The following is a 20794-nucleotide window of genomic DNA, read 5'->3' as shown; positions in this document are numbered from 1 at the left end:
TTGTCACTGCTGTCTCTCAATTTATATGAAAAGCCTCATGAAGAGGACTTTCCACCACAGACAGTGTGTAGGACCCCCAGCTGCCACTGTATGGCAGTGTTCAGTAATATGTGAGGTCTGAAAGTAAAGCAATTTGCAAATACATCAAATCCAGCAATAAAATGTGTCAGTCACCTTGGAATACGCTTCAAGTACAAAACCAGAAAGTCTCCAGACCTCTGAGGAGCCTCAGGCGTCTGCAAGAGCCGAAAACAGGATGATGTTAAGAAATGTTGTTACTGCTACAAGTCTGGTGGCCCCATACAATCATGATGAATCACTTTGACTGTAAATGAATGAGTAATGCTGTGGCTTCGTCGTCGGAAGCTCGCTTTCTGAATCAGTACTTTCTAAAACTGACAGTCACACCACTGTGTACACAAATCTAACGAGCCATAATCTTCTTAATGTGTCCTGGAGAACAGTATGTGCTCTATGTCTTGTTTTGAGACCCTTAAATTATGGGTGAGTATTTTCAGCAAAAGCCCGGGCAGGTCATTAAGATACTGATCCTGCAGAGCCGCTGCTCCTCTTTTTCTGCAACACCTCAGGATCCATTCAGTTGCTCTACATGGAGCTCTTGATCATATCACATGATCTTCATCAGCAGATGGAAATTGTCATGGAAATATAGATGTTCAAAGTTGCAACCCCAATTCCAAAAGAGTTTGGACACTTTTTTTTTAATGTATATGGAAACTGAATGCAATTCACTCATTTATTCAATTGAATGCTGCACAAAGACAAGATATTTAATGTTCAGACTGATAAAGTTCTTTGTTTTTTGTAAGTATACACTCATTCTGAATTTGATGTCTGCAACATGTTTCGCAGAAGTTTGGACAGGGGCAACAAAAGACTGAAAGATTTGGAATGCTCAAAAACACCTGAACATTACACAGGTAAACAGATTAAATGGTAACAGGTGATAGTATTATGATTTGCTAGTAAAGGGGCATCTTGTAAGAGACAGTTGTACACAACCACCACTTGGTGAAAAACTGCATGGGCAAATAGTCCAACAGTTTAAGACAAATGTCTCAACACAAAACTGCAAGGAGTTTAAGGATATCACCATCTACAATCCATAATATTAAAATTCAGAGGACCAAGAGAAAAAATCTCTGCACTTAAGGGGCAAAGTCAAAAACCAACACTGAATGCCTGTAAGCTCTCAGCCATCAGGTGGCACTACATTAAAGGTTGCATTAAAACCATCATCATTCTATAAAGGCTTCTACAAGTTCAGAGTCACTTTGGAAAACCGTTGTCAGTAAACACAGTTTGTTTCTGCATCTGCAGATGTTCTACCATAACTCTACCATGCAAAGCGAAAGCCATGTATCAACATCGTCCAGAAACATTGTGGCCTTCTCTGTGGCCCGAGCTCATCTGAGATGGACTGATGCAAAGTGGAAAAGTGTCAAGTCCAGGTTTCAGATGTTTTTAGAAATAATGGACGTCGTGACCTTCAGGCTCCAGAAGAGAAAGACCATCTTGTTAGCAGTGCAGTTAAAAAGCCAGCATCTGTGATGGTATGGGGGTGTGTTAGTACTCATGGCATCATGGGTAACTTTCACATCTGTGAAGGCCCCATTAATGCTGGAAGGTAGATAAAGGTTTTGGAGCAACATATGCTGCTGTCAAGATGACATCTTTTTCAGAGAGTTTTTTAGAGAGGGTTCCTGCTTGTTTCAGCAAGACGATGCCAAGACACATTCTGCATGTGTTACAACAGTCTGGATTCACGTAATGTTTTGAAAACGGGACCTTTACTTGTGGAGTATTTCACAGTGTTATGTCAGTATTCTTACTTGTGAAAAGAATCTATATATCTCTTCCACCACTGCATGTTACACTAGGTTCAAAGAAAAATGAAGTCTCACCAAAAATGAGTCTAAAAGTCCTGATTATTTTTATTTGCTGTGGATCTAAGGCATCAAAGCAAGTTAACACACCTGTACCCGTAATGATTTTCACATTTGGTAAAAAATAAACCTGCTGTGGAAAGCTCAGTTTGTCCTTTTTTAATGAGAACTTATCACGTGGCCAACTTTGACTTGGAGTGGTGTGACCTGGGAGAATAATTAGCTGTACACACAAACCCATCATAGGGTGTTTTACTGTGAAATATGACACAAGAGCTCACAATAAAGTGGGAGGATCAGTGCAACGACAGGTCAAAGTGGCATTGCGTGCAGCAGCCTGCCGTCGTTCTCTCAGTCTGTTGTGTTCATTGTGGATCATCATCAGTTAGGTTGACAGCCATGTCGAAGACCTCAGAGCAGCGTTCATTCTTGGTTCTGGAGAACTTCATTGGAGGGAAGTTTGTGCCCTGTCGGAATCACATCGACTCCTATGACCCATCCACAGGAGAGGTGTACTGCAAAGTACCTGACAGCGGTGAGGAGGAGGTGGGACATCCAATATTACTTTAATATTATTATTACTTTGAGTTGTAAAGCTTTACTATTGAGATGTTGTTGAGGTTTTAACAGAGGTGTTGCACAATTATTAAGAAATGTTTGTAGGGCCAATGAGGTCGACTGTGCTCTTCCTCTTTTTCAGTGCATTTGACCTGTGTTTGACATGTGTTGCAAAACAAATCTAGTATAACTCATCAACTCTCAAGTTACACAGGTAGTCTTAAGTATAGGAATATTGTGCTGGATTGTATTTTATTGTAAGCACTGCTACTGCATTGATAGTCGACCAGATTTCATTATGCATACTTGCACATGCACTGTTTCAGAGAGCTTAGTCAGAAAGAAGCACCTTTGCTCTTGACATAGTCAACATTCATGTAATCATTAAACCTGTGTCATCTCAACAAGGCATACTTTGTACTTAAGTGTTGTGTCCTCTCATTTAGGCCTAATAATTCTCATTGTTCTTGTAGTATTTGGTGAAAGTGTCACTTTTGCTGAAGTCATCCATATTTTCAGTCATGTGTCCTCTAGTATACACTGTGTACTTCTGTGTGCAGCTTGTGGCCTTAAAGGGACCGTTCACTACAAGATCAAATCTTTTACCTGTAGTGCTATTTATCTATCTAGATTGTTTTGGTTTGAGTCATTTTTGGGGGTATCAGCCACAGAGATGTATGCCCTATCTCAAATATAATGGAACTTAATGGCAATCTGCCTGTGGCGCTCAAAGTGACAAAAAAAAAAAAAAAAAAAGAAAAAGAAATGAAAAACTCAACAGCAATGTCAGTTTCCAGGACCCACAACTTGATTACTCAAGAAATATTAATAGTGTCCTCCTTGGCTGAGCTGTAATATTAGCACCACTGGTAGCACGGTGAAAAGGTTGGTGGATGTTGCTCAGTAGAATGAAAATAGTTCTTACATGAAACTGCTTGCAACATCTGCAGATTATCTTGAGTAACCAGGTCGCGAATTCTGGAAAGAGACTTGAGTGTTGAGTTTTTCAGTTTCAGTTCAGATTTTTTTTTTTTTTTCATTTTGAGTATCACAAGCAGAGTGCCATCTAGTTCCACTATATTCGAGAGACATCTTCACAGCCGATACGCCCAAAACTCACCAACTCACACCAAAACAATCTAGATGGATAAATTACACTACAGGTAAAAAGACAAATATGTGTTTTATTTTATTTTATATTTTTTTAAAACTGTCCCAAAAAATGTTAACACAGGTTTTTTTTTTTGTAAAATAAGTGTCCCTTTAATTATCTTGTGAGCACTGAGATGGTGGTACCACATGTTGAATCACACAGAGCAATGTGCTGATCTCTCGGTACTTCACAACCTGCAGGTGGAGGCGGCGGTGGCAGCAGCTAAAGATGCCTTTCCCGGCTGGTCCGAGCGCAGCCCACAGGAGCGAGCTCAGGTCCTCAACAAGCTGGCCGACCTGATTGAAGCCAACCTGGAGGAGTTCGCCCAGGCTGAGTCCAGAGACCAAGGTGTCTCATACTGATTTAACACATATCAGTCAGGTTATCAGTCGAGTGGTCAGTAACACTGGGTCAGTGGGTCAGAACTGGCCTGTTTTCAATATTAAGAATCTAACACTACTTACATGCACTCAGGCATAGCATTTGAAGGTGTGTTACCCACAAACACATAGTACATTTATTTGAACCAGTCTATACTGTTGTATTATTCTTTACTCTTCATCACTTCCACATTTTTGGTGCAACATTACAGGTAAAACAATAACATTTGCACGGACTGTGGACATTCCCAGATCAGCGTACAACTTCCGCTTCTTTGCGTCATCGGTGCATTACCACACCACTGATTGCTGCCAGATGGACCACATGGGCTGTCTGAACTACACTATCCGCTGCCCTGTGGGAGTGGGTGAGAGCTCAGAGTGACTGCATTAAAAACTGCAGATGTTATATTTGTGCTTTGCAGTACGTGTTTTTAAAATGTGTTGTTGTGTGTGTGTAGCTGGTCTGATCAGCCCCTGGAATCTCCCTCTGTATCTGCTGACCTGGAAGATTGCACCTGCGATCGCTACCGGCAACACAGTGGTGGCGAAACCCAGCGAGATGACCTCTGTGACCGCCTGGATGATGTGCAAGCTGATGCAGCAGGCTGGTAGGACTATAGTCCCCACAATGCAATAGGAATCTACTTTCACACTCACACTCATACACTCATGCAGTTGTGTTTCCATCACTTCAGAGGACGTTACATTGACTTGCATTCATTTCCCCCCGAGACTTACCCTAACCTTACCCTTAACAACTACTTGCTTAACCCTAACCCTAACTCAACCCTTACCTAACTTAAGTCTTCACTTCAAAATTTGATGATTTACATTATGGGGACTTATATAAATGTGTCTGTCTCTGCAGGTGTTCCTCCAGGAGTTGTCAATATCGTATTTGGCACTGGCCCGAAAGCAGGAAACGCACTCGTTGGCCATCCCGACGTACCATTGATCTCCTTCACTGGCTCCACGGCCACTGCCCGGCTCATCACAGAGCAGAGTGCCCCTTACTGTAAGAAGCTCTCACTGGAGCTGGGAGGTAAAAACCCTGCCATTGTTTTTGCTGATGCCGACCTGGACCAGTGCATCGAGACCACAGTTCGCTCCAGCTTCTCCAATCAGGTAGGAAAAGACCATTAGTGAGTGTTTTAAGATCCTAGTAAGATTTTCTTTTGCTCAATTACTTAATATTGCTGTCATTTGCTTTGTGTTTTACAAGATCTTGTGAGGGTTATTATCGAGGCTGGTGGGAGCGCTTCAACTTTAGAGTAATCAGATGAGAATGGGTGAAATTCAGGATAGCAAGTGAGTTTGTCATGTCAGAAGGATTAAAATAATGACTAGAAGAAGTCACTCAGTAGAGTGCAGATCCACACCAGGCAACAGATGGTGACGCACCTTCTGCAATGTCCACACAACTGCCTTAAGCAACCAGCAGATTTACAAAGTTCTGTCAACATTAACTTGATACCCTAATATGTTGTCCTGAACTGAAACAAGACCTCAAACTGAAGCAGTTGTTATCACTTGCGTCCTCTAGTGGCTGGTGAAGAAAAGTGTGAAGTCGGCTTTCACTGCCGTATAAAACAAAGCAGTAAAAATATAGAATTACAGCCATGCAGTTGTACGTCTCCACCAACCAGTCAGTTGCAGTTTACATTCACGCCTGTGCAGACTCATATAATGTATGTAGTGAAGACTTTGAAGAAATTTAATGTGAATCTTACCACTATATTAACCTTTGAAGGAATTTAATGTAAGCATTATATTAAGAGTATTTTTTGGCAAAATGGAAGTTCTCACTTTACATGTCTGATTCCAGTGAATAATTTCCAGGTACAAATGAAATGCTGTCTTCACTGAGAGACTGGGAGTGCAGAGGACTGATAGAGAGCTGAACATTATAATGTCACAGTGATGTTGACCTTTGACCTTTTTTATATTAACCTTTGGCAACCAAAATGAAATCAATTCATCTTTAGGTCCTAATGGATGTTGGTGCCAAATTTGAGGAAGACGCATGAACCATTATAGATGTGTGATCTATATGTTCCAGTCTTTTTAAACATCTGTTCAGCAGATAAGATTTTCATTAAGGTTTAGGAATTCACAAACACATTTTATGTAGATATTCATATCACAGTGGCGGCTGCACTCTCTCCATCATCTGGTTTAAACCAGGTCAAATTACATCAACAATCTGTTGATGGTGATTCCTACAAAAACTAACAGGATATTTGTTTAATACTAGAAGATGAAATTATAGCCCACTTAAGTGATATGATCAGAATAGTTTCACAGATTGATAGGTTGTTTAAATTATCTATTATTTTAATGGTTCATTTTCAGGGGCAAACAGGACAGGTTTCAGGACGGCTGCTTTTAATTCTGGACCGTCCTGAATTTTTCAGAATGTCTGGTTAACTTACTCAACTCCAGTGGCCCCAAAGCTGCCAGCTTCTGATTGGTGCTAATTTAACAGAAAATTTCAACTGAGAGTGAAAAAGTTTGCCAATTTTTTTTAAGTGAAAGTGTGTGTCCTGCTCAGCAGGTCAGTTAAAAATCCCATTAAACCTGAGAGCATCTCTCCTGCCAGGCTTCTGACAGCACAGGTAAAATATGAGGCTCATGTAGGTTGATGGAGGAGTTTAGTGTGGCGCTGAACTGAAAAAAAGAAGAGAAAAAGTCAGATCTACAAATTCAATGACCAAATGAACAGTAATGGACGTTTAACTGACAAAAATAACCCAAGGGTTTATTTGCAGATAAAGCAGGAAAGTGAGATCCAATCACAAGTGGTCACTTGAGATGCATGTGGAGAACTGGCATACTGAGAGCTGTCCACCTGTGAATGGAACATCTAAGACACATGTTATTACCAGATGTAAACAGGGACTATGTGATGAGGATGCAGTTACATGATTTGTCCACATGGTGGCAATCACAGCCCATATTTTGTCACAGGTAGATGCATGAAAACAATGTCCTAAACAATTAAAGCTTCAATCAAAATCTCTCTTTTCTTGCTCCTCTCAGGGAGAAATCTGCTTGTGCACCAGTAGGATTTATGTACAGAGGAGCATTTACCCTGAGTTCTTGGACAGATTTGTGGCTGCAGCTAAGAAGTGGAAGACAGGTGTCCCCTCTGACTCCAGCAACAACAACGGAGCACTCATCAGCAAAGAGCACCTGGAGAAGGTGATCACATAAAGTGTTAAATGCTGTGAAACAACAATTTTCCATTTGAAAAGACGAGTTGTTTTCAGTATTTTTAGTTGAAATCCCTCTTTGTCTTGATCCCCAGGTTCGAAGCTTTGTGGCGCTCGCCAAATCTGAAGGTGCCACTGTCCACTGTGGTGAGGGGGTTGACCAGCTGGATCTCCCTAAGCGCAACGCTAATGGCTACTTCATGCCAGCCACCGTCATCACTGGGATATCTGACAGCTCCCGTGTAATGCAGGAGGAGATCTTCGGCCCCGTCACCTGCATCAGCCCCTTTGACACAGAGGATGAGGCTGTTTCCAGGGGCAACGGAGTACGTTATGGTCTAAGTGCCACCGTGTGGTCCCGGGATGTGGGAAAGGTTCATCGTGTGGCCAAGCGGTTACAGGCAGGTGTGGTGTGGACCAACTGCTGGCTGGTGAGAGATCTGAACCTGCCATTTGGGGGGATGAAGAACTCCGGTGTGGGGAGGGAAGGAGCTAAGGATTCCTACCACTTCTTCACTGAGGTGAAGAGCGTCACAATCAAACACTAAGAGACTGATCAGTCAAACTTTTTCTGTTAGAAGCAGGCACAGAAATGTGGAGAAAGTTTTGTACTCAATAGATAGTTTTGTTATGTTTCAGCCTGGACCATATTTCCTCATGTTTTTGTGTCTAAATGATTAATGGGGTTAACAGTTTTTGAAATTGGTCCCTCAGGCAACTGCGCGAAGTCAAAGTACCTCCACTAAAAGTGCTTGTTCTGCCGCTGACAGGCTAAGATTGTTATTCTAAGTGTCTGACAACATTATGGAAAAGATCGCAGAGATACAATTTGCTTAACCAGAAACAGACACTACATAACTTGCTGCATAATTTCAGCACTGTAAAGCACACTTCATTCAAACTTGATAGAAACAAAATAGAACTCACCAGAACCTTTTTGGCTTGTCTCACCACTGCTCCAAAAATCACCAAGTCTGGTTAGGTCGAAATAAAATACTTTAATTGCTAAGGTAGATGTGAAAATATTATAGCTCTACACGCCGTTTTCTCTGATGTCCAACATTATCTTGCATTTTCACATCTAACTCGGCAAATTAAGGGTTTATTTCGACCAAACCAGACTTGGTGATTGTTGGAATGGCGGGAAGTTGAACCAAGATAGATTTGGGGAGTTTTAATTTATTTCTGTCATGTTTGAATGAAGATGACAACGCTAGTTGGCAAGCTAAAACTGTAAACGGTTATCTAACACACCGAAGTGATTATAAAATTACTGTTTTTGTGAATGGAGCATGGTGGGTTTGGCAAGAGCGATAAAACATCTGTTTCTGGTTAAACAAAAATAATCGCACTCTTTATCTTTTTCAGAATTTTGTCATGCATTTAGAATAAAAATCTGAGCCTGTCGGAACAAGCACTTTGCAGGTACTTTGATGGCACGCAGTTGCCCATAAGTATTTCACTGTAGGCCATTTCACTGGCTGCTGGTTGCAGCGGTGTCACTCAATACTGAACCACTTTCAAAAATTGTTGTCTCCATTAGTCAGGCAAAAAAACAAAGGAAACTGGGGTCTAGGTTGAAAAATACCGAAGTTATCCTTTAATCTTGACATCCATCAACGTGTCTGCAGGAATTTCAACAAGTTCCTCCTCCTGCCCTCTCAGATTACTGGAGCCTGTAATTAGGTCACATTTGTAGAATACAAAAGTCATAGAAAGTCATAATAGAATGATACAGTCGAAACAATGAGCAGAGATCCAATTTAAATATCCAGTGAAGAGGAAATATATCACAATGCAAAACTCTGTAATATTCATATATTGTTTTATTCTCTCCTTGCTGAATATTTCGTACCACAATCCTCTGCTGTTGGGCAGTTAAAATGCACTGAGTCATGTGTGCATGTTAGGGTTTGAAATGTGAAAAAAGTACAGACCAGACCCAGATAAGGCAAAGGCTTATTGCCCATTTCAAGAAAAGGAGTCAAGAGTTCAATTTATAAAGTTGGGAACAGCAGTTTAATCCAAAATCCTTTTAAAGTTTTTACTCCAGGTGCGTGTCCTGCATGAAAGTTCAGTTGGAAACATAATAATCCTGAAAAGAAGGAATACAAACGCTGATAATGCTAATAGAGAAGTGAAAATGTTTCTTGTGAAGTAGATAAACACAAATAGACGTGGTGTGTGCCTCAGCCTAACCTAACCCAAAAACCCAATAAGTTTTTCGGGGCAAAACTTTATGACTGTTCTGGTATTTCTTCAGCTGTTTTATAACACATACAAGTGATGTCCCAAATTCAAACACCTTATATAAATGTCACATGTCGTTCAATGTATTTCTATGTGTGCTACAAAGTCTGAGTTATGTCATTAGTGTCTGTGGAATGCAGTAACTTGCGATAATATCAATGACATAATGTCAGTAAAAAGATGAAATAGATGTTGGATTCTGGCCAAAGTCGGTTATAAAGTTCTTTGCGCCATTGCAAACCTGACTGTATGTGCTCAGAGGTAACTGTTTTACACTGAGTTGTTTTTCTATCTGACCTGCTGATGTAAGGCAGGTGAATAAATGTCAAACTGTCCCGTGTTGTGGTCAGACAACATGTTTGGAGAGAGAAACAGGAATGTCAGCGAGCTGAGTGAACTGGATAACTGTCTGAGAATTTGAGGACATCTGTCATGGTGCTTCACAGCAGAGCATTCAAATGATAGAATGAAAACAGTATTGATATCCCTTACAAAATAAATGACATTGGAAATGTTAAAGGGAAGCCCCATTTCCCTTTATCATGAATTTCTCACAAATGCAAAATATCCAAAAAACAGGCAACCATCTTGTCATATATGACAGTGTTTTACATGTTAAAATCTACCTCATGCACTCTAAAAAAAATTGACATGCTTTTTTATGAAGTGGTATTTATGTAGCTTTAGGGATTCTGTTATTTCCAAAAAAGGAGCCATGCTAGCAGGTCTATGAGGCTGTACCTTAGCACAGAGGGTCTGAATGCTAACATCAGCATGCTAACATGTTGATGTTCATCATAATGTTTAACATGTTCACCTAGTATACTTTGTTCATGTCGTTTTTTGCTAACATTTGCTAATTAGCACCAAACGCAAAGTACAGCTGAGGCTCATGGGAATGTCATTAGTTTAACATGTATTCAATCATAAAACTTTTCAACTATTTCAACCAGATGATGGTCTTAGATGAAGAGTCAGACGATCACCAAAGTTATTACAGTTCACTGTGAGGGAGACATGAATGTGTGTCCCAAATTGCAAATGGCAATCCATACTGTTACTGCAATATTACAGTCTAGACTGAAGTGGTGGATCAATTGATGTTTCATCCCTAGTGTGTCTAAAAATCAGCATTTCCGAAAGCTCTGCATCATTACTTGTTACAGATGTGAAATATCTCAAAACCACGTGCTTATAGGTGAATGTAACATATGCAAAATTTGTGTCCTTGAAAGTGAAGTCATGTCATATAACCACATAATCACAATTTTTTTTACTCTCTTCAAAAGAGGAAATACTAACTGAAATATTGGTGGAATGTTACTTAGAAAACTTTACATTATATTACAGTATTTCTATTTTATGCAACTTTACTATTGCACTACCATTTAGGGGCAAATATTGTACTTTTTACTCCACTACATTTGTCTGACAGCTTTAGTGAATTACCTTTCAGATTTCACTTTTCTACCCTTCCTGGCCATTGAAAGCCATGTATCTCCAAATTTGGTGACTGTGAATGTGAATCTGTCTGATAAACTGAAGAATTAAGTATTCCTTTATGGTTTGAGAGAAATCACCTCTTTCCTAAACCAAATAAACTCTTTGAAACCACCTGAAAGCTGATTACAGGGGTGTTTTTCTGAGCTCATGGAAACAGACTTTATAGAGGTATTTGTAGTTCTCACACAACAGCGACACAACAAACAAATAATGATTTTTTAGAATATGATGCATTGCTGTAGATTATACTATCCACCATTTAACAACAATAAAACAATTAGAAAAAATATAATAGTTAAAATAAGCTCAATCTTTTAATTCTGCATCAGTAAAATGCAACACATGCATGTATATATGTATGTATGTATGTAGATATTCAGAAATAATGAGTATCACAAAGGTATTAGACAGTAGGTAAATCAAATTTAGTGACTTGACATCCAGGCCATGCTAAATTGAAATGATCTTTTAAGCAATCTGAACTGTAGCCATCCGCAGCTTGTGTCATCTTCTCCTAATCACGTTTTTCCTTCACTATTCAGCTCACTATCCTTCCCCACTTTCCTCTCCTCGTTAAACAGCTGATCATGAAAATGCAGTGTGAGATGACACTGACGTCGGCAGTGCATCATGCATGCAGATGAGCGTGTTGCACTCTGCTCCACCTGGGCCCCCGCGCCAGTTTAGGAGAAGCGGGTACATGAGGGACGCGCCCTATCCGGATTACCAGTGTGTAAAATCACGTCCCCTGGTGAGGAGTATGTGACATTTTACCACAGAGCCGGTGTGTGTGTGTGTCCCACCCTCTCTGTTTTGACTAGGGAAGTGGCATTGTGCTGTGTCACGCTGCATGATTGCACACACACATACACACACAAACACACGCTCCTATGCCTTCCTAGAACATAGCGTGTGTGGAAATGGATACCACCCAAACGTTAGGTTAGGAGGTCTGAAGGGACGTGTTTTGTTGCACCAACACACTCACCCTCTCACACACACGCACAGGTCATAATCTCACACTCTTAGAAATAAAGGTGTGAATTAGAGGCTTATAGGTTTCTCTGGCCGGGTGCCATGCAAGAACCCTTTGGGTTCCTGGTAGAACATTTTTTTTCAACCTTGAACCCTTCCAGGGGGTTCTACCTAAAACTCAACATAAAGGGTTATATCTAGAACCATCTGTTAAATAGTTACACCAGAAACCCCCTAGGGGAGGTTCTACAGAGAACACTTATATGGTGTAGTGGTTCCAACTAGAACCCTTTTCTGGGGGTTCAGTGAAGAACCATATTGTATTCAACAGGTGAGGAATAAACATGATGAACTATGGCAGAACACAAGTAACATGAACTGATTAAGGGGACCCAGATACATGTAGATCATTGCAGAATTCTTTCTTCAAAAAAGGTTCTTTGCCTGAAAATGGCTCTTAATGGAACCCTTCTTCTTCTTCAAAAAAAAAAGAAAAAAAAAAAAGGTTATTTAGAAGCAAATGGTTCGGGGTAGAACCTTAGCTCTTTAAGGAGAACCCTTTTGAACCCTTATTTCTAAGAGTGCACAAACAGAATGGGAACAAACTAAGTCAGCAGTAATTTCACTTTCCTTAGTTTCCGCCCTTTTTCTCGATTTATCTTTCATCTCAGCCTCTTGTGGAAGTTTCATTGAGAAGGAAAAGGCTCATTGAAGCAGGTCTCGCCCCACTGTACAGTACGTGACTTTGAGGACACTGCCGGTGGCTTCAGCCAAACCAAGCATTTAACTTTCACCTCACTTATCGGGCACAGGGAGAAAATGAAAATAGAGCATCCTTCCATTTTTTTTATCTACGAGGAAACTGGAGCGTCTAGCCAGCGAGTCAGAATATATAAGGGATCTGTTTTCATGCTGGCTGCAGGGATGTGATAGGCCTCCTGCAGAGGTCCATCTCATTGATATGTATGTGGAGAGAACAGTCACGGCCAACAGCCGTTTTCTTTCTTCTTTTGGCCGAAGCCCAGTCTTTTTATGTGGTTTAATTATAAATGTACACACAGAAACATTTGCCTCTCTGTTTGGAGAGGAGTATGTGATTGTGTGTGTGAGAGAGATACAGACAGAAGGCTGAAAGGAGAAATCAGTACCACTTTATAATAAAATATTAAAATTTATAAATGATTTATAAATGTTATATCATTATTTAAAAAAAAAACACTTTATAAATCATTAATAAGTTGTTACAACACATAAGTTAAAAAGGGCAAAGTGACTAGTTTTTGCCAAATAGTTTTTGCAACTTTATCTTGACCAGTTCTCCTCCCAACTTGTCACATACTGGTGTTTTGCCGCTGCCTCTCGGCCTGTCATACAGGTGTACAAGGTACCCTTTAGCGAAATATTTGTAGTTAAGGTAAGTTTGGGCACAAAAACTACTTGGGTAGGTTCAAGATCAGGATTGTTTTTGGTTACAATAAGTATGTCACATTACGTATGCCATGTGACGCCACTGAAGCAACTCACAACGAATGAAAGTCGCACGACGCGCCTTGACATGACATGCCTTTATTCTAGATAAGGCAGCTGAGGTGAAGACAGAAAAGGGGTAAAAGGGAAGCAGGAGAATACTAAAAGACAACTACTACTACCTGCCACTGACGGTTCACCTGACTGCTCTCTGCCAGGAGATACAGAAGTATCCACCGCATCCCACCAGACAACAGAGCAGCTTCTTCCTGTGGCTGTGAGACTCCTTATTCATCCTCTGCACTCTACCATAAATAAGTTTATGTTTTATGACTTATTATTTATTCAAGGATTGAAAAAAGGGGAGAACAAGTGATGTGGATTCATATCTTAATTGTCATACATTTAATTTGGTGTATCACATTAACATATCAAACTACCAGATAAGGCTTTGGCAATATTGTTTACCTTGTTTACCTTATCTTCTTGCACTGTTTTACACTTTACAATAATGCTCCCTTGTCCAGTTATAAAAGTTAGTGGCTCATTAGTTCATTCAGCAAGCAGTAACTGGATATTGTCAAATAGTGAGTCCATATCAATGCATGAAAACTGTGTTATAACTTTTTATTATTGTTTATTAATAATTAATAACTGAATTAATAACCTAATAAGGAACTATTTTTAAATGATTTAAAAGAGTATTCTGAGAAGGTGGTACCAAGAAATCGAATCCTGAGTTGACCTGGAGTCATTATGTTTCCTTGTGTCCCAGATTGCTTCGCACATTTACAGCTTTGTTTACATGTTCTGCTTAAACTAACACAACCTTTAGGACATCTGATATAAAAGTTCAAATCGCAGACTGAGGGCTTGGTCATCGAAAAAGAAAAGATCTCTTCTTTGTCTCATGAGATGCAAAGTAAAATACAGCACAGTGAAGACAAAACCAGCAATCAGTGGTTTCCAGTCTTCCTATGTCTTTCCTTTATCCTGGCTTTTTTTGGCTTTGATTTTTCCTTTTTTTTTTTTTTTTTTTCCTTTTCTCCCTCTTTGAATGCCATGTGTCACGTACAATAAGCTTGCTCTTTCTCACACCCAGCCTCTCCTTCTCTCACCACTCTCCCGTCTCTCAAGGCCTTCTGTCACATTTGGGTTCAGGGAATTTTCCACAGCGGGGCGGCCTGGGTTTTGTGGTAGATAAGCCCTGGGATGAAGCCGAGTCCTGAGAAAATGCTGCGGTTCAGGCAGGTTAAGCAAACTCAGCCAAGTTTACCCCATGTGTCTGTGTGAAAGGAGACGGAAAGACAAAGTTACTTGGCTACAGAAGGCAGCTGCATGTGTTAGGTGCAGTATATTAACTTGTCTAAAAAGAGAACAGTCAAAGTAAAATTTGAAAAGAACATGCCATGTGAAAAGGTAATAAGATGAGAAGTAATTAGTCAGATACAACTACTATTTCACAAATATGCACAGTTTTCTTAAATCAATCTTTTTTTTTAATAAGAAAGAAATATGTTTTGCCCTTCATTTGATTGGAGAGATTATATTTTGAAGTCTTTGCTTTTAAAAGTCCTATGTGTGGAATTTCACTGTTCCCGTGACTAAAGATATACACTGGAATTGGAAGCGCACACTCACAGATCTTTCATTTCAAATATTTTTATGACATTGCACACAGACTTCTTTTGGCTATGGGCCATCACCGACTGAAACCTACCTACCCGTGACCGCATTCTGTACATTACTCTGTGTTTCAGACACATAGCGTTCCCTGTGTAAACCTGGATAGTAGGTTTCCTAATAAGGTTTGCATAGGAAAAGGTATGTGACTAAATTACAGAGTAACATACGAAGTGCCTTCTGTTCTAATGATTAGCTTAGCTAATAAGATGATGACTGTTTTGTGTTCAGTTGCTTCGGAGTTCTTTGTGCATCCCTCTGGACATTTCCTTAGCCCTCCATTAGTGGGGGCAGTGGTAACAAACACAGATTATAAACCAAACAGTTCCTTTAAACAAAGTAAAGGCCTTTGCGCACCAGATGTGTTTTCTTTGCATGTAATTAATTTGCAAGGTAGTAATATTTTTTGCACCTGTCTGCAGCTATTTCAAGCTTCAAGCTTTCAACGAAATTTCCCTGATTGATATTACAGCTTTTTTTTTTTCAGACCAAGGTCGATTTATTCATGTTGCTGTTGGTGTGTAAAGGCCTTATCATTAGCATTCATCTGGCACCGTGTTTCTGGCCACCAGGTGAATATAAGTCAAGTATTAACTCTCCTTTTGAATGTTTTTGGTCTCTTTAGCAATAAAATGTTTCACTGTGTTCACCATCTAGTAGCCCACTGTGTCTGTCGCTTGGTTCAGGGCAGATAGTGGACAGTGGGTTTGTGGAGCTTGTTTGCTGTTAACAGCTGTTGCAGCTGGAAAAGATGCTGATGAGAGTGGTGAAACTGACTGAAAACAGTAAAGCAGCTGCATTCTTGATCCAAAATAATGAGCTGTAAAGAGTCTGTAGAGCTGAGGGGAACAGCAGAGTTGGGTGATAATTCTCAGTAGTTTCATCACAACACGACACCTTTCGTCATCCTTTCATTGCAATGCCAGACAGATATATATTGACTCGTTCATCTAAAAGCCATCACCAGCTGACTCATCTGTGTCTGCAAGTTTGAAATACATGTTATTCTGCAGTGATGAACTTACTCAACAAAGTAATACAATAACAGTGCACCCTTATTTTGTCTTTTTGCTTTGCACCGGCGTCGTGACTTCATTCCCTCAGCGATTAAAGGTTTTGTCATGCTAATGTAACATTTTGACTAACACCAAACAACAACACTAGACTGAAGGTGCCAAAATGTGTTCTTGACAAATTGAGTGAATGATGTTTATCCTGATGATGCATCATTTACAGCCTTATGCTTCACACCATCTGATATCTAATATCACCAATAACGTAAAAGAGTCAATGTCTCTATGCCTCTGGGGAGACATCCACAATGTACCTACACATATTGTGTGAATACATCTTGGGACATGGAGGATTTTGAAAAAAGAGATATGATAACTGGCTTATATCTGCCTCTGTGCATGGTAATGAAGACAGACTACTTTGTTATTTGCAGCATAGATATACCAGGATTATTTTTCAGTATGCAATAACTCTGCTGGCAGGTGTGACCGGGTGTGAATGCCAAAGACTGGTGGGAAACCAGTTGAATAGAGGCCACAGACTGGAAAAGTAGGAGAGGACTTTGGATCTTTTTTAATTCTTTACAATAAAACAGTTAAAGTGAGGCAATCCTCTTCCTGTTGTGGTTGATGTTCCTCAGTCCTGCAAATTCCAAGCCAAATTATACCAGTGTGGACCAACAGAGTAAAGAGCAAAGCAATTATGTTTTTCACCGGTGTGAAATGGGGCACAGGGCAAACACGTGTCAGGAAGCCGTGGGTCATGCAGTTATTATGTGCGGTAATTATGACAACACTGTGCAAAGGTCTGGTTTTGTATTGCCAGAGGTGGAATCAAGTCAAGACAGGCAAGTCAAGATTTAGGTTTTGAGCCCTAATCAAGTCATAATGTAACAGTGAATTTCCAGTCAGTGGTTTATGATGTTACTTAGCTGTTTAGCTAACATTAGCTAAGAACGAACTCAGTAATTATAGCATAGTTATATTAGCTTCAACTTACTGTTCTTTCTGAAACTTCAAATGTCAAGCAAAGTTGGAGGTTGTTGTATCTCTGTTTCCATATTTTATAGGTTTTTTATGCAGATAAAAATGATCTTTGGTCTCCATAGAAAGGGTTATCATAGGCAACCTGACTTGGTTGGTCCAACCAAGTGTGGGTCCCTCTGGGTATTGCATTTTAAATGGTCCATCCTGTGTAACTAAATTTAGTTGACAAATTCTGGCATAGTTTGGCTTTTGGGAAAAATCTGAAAAATAGAAGACAAAAACAACTGATTTTAAAGATTTAAAAAAGTGTTGCGTATTGTCTAAATATGGCCACAGAATACAAGCACACTTTTGCAGTTCAACCCCTCAGGCAGCAATAATTCATGCTTGAATAAATAGTTCCCCTATCTTGAAGTGGTTCCCCGCTCATTATCTTTCTAGTATTTTGCCGTTGGGAATTCTCCACACCCATTTAGGGAGAGCTAGTTAGTATCTCATTCTTTCAAAACCATAATACAGGAACAAGTACAGGAGGCTGTGAGGAGATTAAATTGAGCTGTGATGTAGCCGAGGCTGTCCTGGTTGTTAAGTAGAAAAAGACATTTGGGTCCTTGCTATCTTTGTCATCCTTTCGGTGCCTGAAAAACTAATGGTCCATTAAGGAGGGATGACCTTCTCATAGTCCTTTGCAGTTAGAACAGGTTGTCCGTTTGCAGCACTGTTTGCTAATTTCTAGGACATAGAACGTCACATTACTGAAGCTGTTTCCACAAGACAAGTTTGCATAGCATCATGTAACGAATGCAGACACAAGAGGACACAAAAGACTGGGTCAGCCACAGCAGAGCAAACAATATAGAGAAACCAGGTCAGCAGGGAAATACTAGACATTCACATGAGGGTGTTTATTGATATAATACTCAGTCTGAAATACTAGAAGAGTCAAGGAAACAAGGGACACAAAATAGTTTATTAGATACTAGGGCTACTTTGAACCCTTCACTGATTAGTGAAAAAGTTTGTTGCCCCGGGTTTATATATATTTAACAGGCAGGTTGGTGCAGAAAAATACAGCATTTTTAAATTTTTATTTGTGAAATGTGACGTATAGACAAAATGCACAAACAACAAGACAGACAGATGTAGAGTTATTATTAGTGTTTGCATGTGTGGTGATGTTTTATGTGCATGTAGGGATATCACATTACCGGAAATGTAGTAGTCAACACCAATACCAGTGAAATTCCACAATTCTCCACACCAAATTTGACATCACAGTAAAAAACAGTAATTTATTTCAGCCATTGTTATTTTTCTTTTCCATCTGAAAAAAACTCTTCTGAGATTCTAGGACAAACAGATTCAGGACGGTTGCTAACCACTACCTGCTATGGTGACAGTCTGTTAGCCTAAGCACCTTCGCCTCTAATGTTTAGCCATTGCAAATGTTGAATCAATCAAATCAAATTTTATTAATGTTAAATGCTAACATTACTTTATGATAACATGGCTAAACAGTAAGGAGTTGGATTGGTAGCCTACTACAATGAGCTACAGTTACATTAAGTTAGCTTAAACACAGTAGCCTTTAGTGTTTAGTCATTGCAAACATTATATAGTTCAGGATAAGAATAACAAGGATAGACAGTTTGGACTTGATGTTGTAGCATGAATTGAAACTCATCAACATTACTCAGTGTTTGTCCATGAAAGATGCTCTCCAGCTGAAGGGCAGTAGCACAAGGCTGGCAGCAGCATGAGAGGTCACCAGTGTTGCGTTACCTAACAGCTCTCATCTGACACTGGGCAGAACAAAACACCGAACATGTTGTCACTTATATGTAGGCCGTCATGCAGGTAAATCACTCGTTTGGAGTGGAATGTGTGTTTGCTCAGTGTGGGACGGTCTGCACTAAATTACTCATGTTCAACATTTAACATGATGATGAATGTCTTTTATATAACCTCATATCTAGTGCTTTTCATACTATCATATATCGTAACATGTTTTAAATCCCCTATGTGGTAATTTTTGGGTGTTTTTATAACTGTGCCTGAATGCCTCATGAATGGTGGCGGCACACGGTGGAGGAGGTGGACCAAACACCCCCTCAAGGCCCTTTGAAGCCTGATAAAATGGACTTCACCTTTTACTGGCACTGTCTTTGTTAGTTCAAATGTCTGTCGGCCAAATATAAAAGAATATTATTCAGGCTCTCTTTCATTCTCTCGATATTCAGTATCCTCTATCTTTGCATTTCAAATCTAGTTGAATCTGTTCAGCGCTAGGACTGCGCCCCTGGGTGACTGCTTGGCCCAGATTTATTGAGCCTTAATTAAAGAGTTTGAATGGAAGCAGACAATTGACCTTTCAGGTGACTATATTTGGTTCAGAGGTCTTTTCACTCAGTCACTTAATCTTCAAAGGTGAATAAATGCAAGATACAAGAGTTGCAAGTTAATAAAGATAAGATTTTTTTTTGGTAAGGCTTTCATTTCTTTCACACTGGTTTGTGGGTGTTTGAGATTTTGATTTGTTCTTCAAAAAAATGAGTGCTGGCAAACAACTGTGTAGCCCTGTATGACATTTAAACAGTGTCTTCTGTTTTACTACACCCACTGGACACGTGAAAAATAGGCTGCAAGATTAAACTGATCTAATGGAAAAAGACTGGGACAACAGGCTTGTAACCTGTTGCACCAGCTCTTTGCAGGTTCAACCTTGTTATTACACACAGTACTATAGATGTTTGAAGCAACTGATTTACATATTTACTGACTAAAGTCTATTTTCCACCATACGCAGCACATCAGTGATATGTATGCAGCATGTCTGATGCAGCAGGTCAAGCCACTTGTCATTTTACACCAACTCTGTTCAGAACCAACAGAACCAACTCAGATCATGTGCCCACTAACCACTGTACAACAAGTAGAAGTAAAGTGTATTTTGTGAGTCATAGATCTCTTTATGTTTCTACATCTCGACAAGCAATCTTTCCTCGTCCATTTCTCAGTGGAATGAACTCAACTACAGAATGACAACAAACGGGATGTGCTGTTATATATTTTCAAATTCAACCAGTACCTCCACAAAATAAGACAGCAACGGTACATATTTTGGGCAGGAAAAATGCAGGAGACACACATATTATAAAATAAAGTCAGATAATATGTAGGACATCATTTTAAAGCAATGTTATTTTTTTCAAAACAGTATTTTGTGTGCAGCAGCAAACTTGCAGCATGCTGCAAAACTAGATGCATTCATATGTGGTGTAAATACACACAATCCAATACCATTCTAATTATTTATTTTGGCTGCTGCGGATGCTGCACAGCAGATATACAGCATATGGATATGTAATGCATGTGGTGTAAAATGGTAGTAAAACTTCCCTGAAGTTTTAGTGATGCAATCCAGTTTAGCAAATCAATTGTTTGCACCTGACTAGTAGCTACTCAGAGCTTACTGTGGGAAGGAATTAACACACAAACTTAGTCATGGATCTGGCTGGTGCAACCAAATCTTATTCTGACCCAAAACCAAAAATTGTCATTTCATACAGGACAGCAAACACCACACACATAAATATCTTCTGTAAAGACATTTAGCTTTACTGGGTCTCAGGCTGGGCTTCTCTGCTGCATACCAATGAATCTATGAATTCAAATTCTCTACAATAGATTCTTACAATAGAAG

At 39.7% G+C, this 20794-nt stretch overlaps 1 protein-coding gene across 1 annotated transcript; it reads left to right on the top strand.

Annotated features, from left to right (window-relative positions):
• Positions 1–2059: 2059 nt before the first annotated feature.
• aldh8a1 (aldehyde dehydrogenase 8 family, member A1) lies at positions 2060–8109 on the top strand. The gene is made up of 7 exons (XM_084738090.1): positions 2060–2453; positions 3819–3966; positions 4211–4366; positions 4460–4609; positions 4870–5126; positions 7041–7202; positions 7309–8109. Exons 1-7 carry the CDS (start codon positions 2172–2174, stop codon positions 7759–7761), a joined length of 1608 nt encoding a protein of 535 aa, XP_084594216.1. The 5' UTR covers positions 2060–2171; the 3' UTR covers positions 7762–8109.
• Positions 8110–20794: the final 12685 nt, after the last annotated feature.

The sequence above is a fragment of the Lutjanus erythropterus genome, chromosome 15 (assembly GCF_056507025.1).
Source record: "Lutjanus erythropterus isolate fLutEry1 chromosome 15, fLutEry1.hap2, whole genome shotgun sequence".
NCBI classification, from domain to species: Eukaryota; Metazoa; Chordata; class Actinopteri; order Lutjaniformes; family Lutjanidae; genus Lutjanus; species Lutjanus erythropterus.
This window is presented reverse-complemented; position numbering and strand designations above follow the sequence as displayed.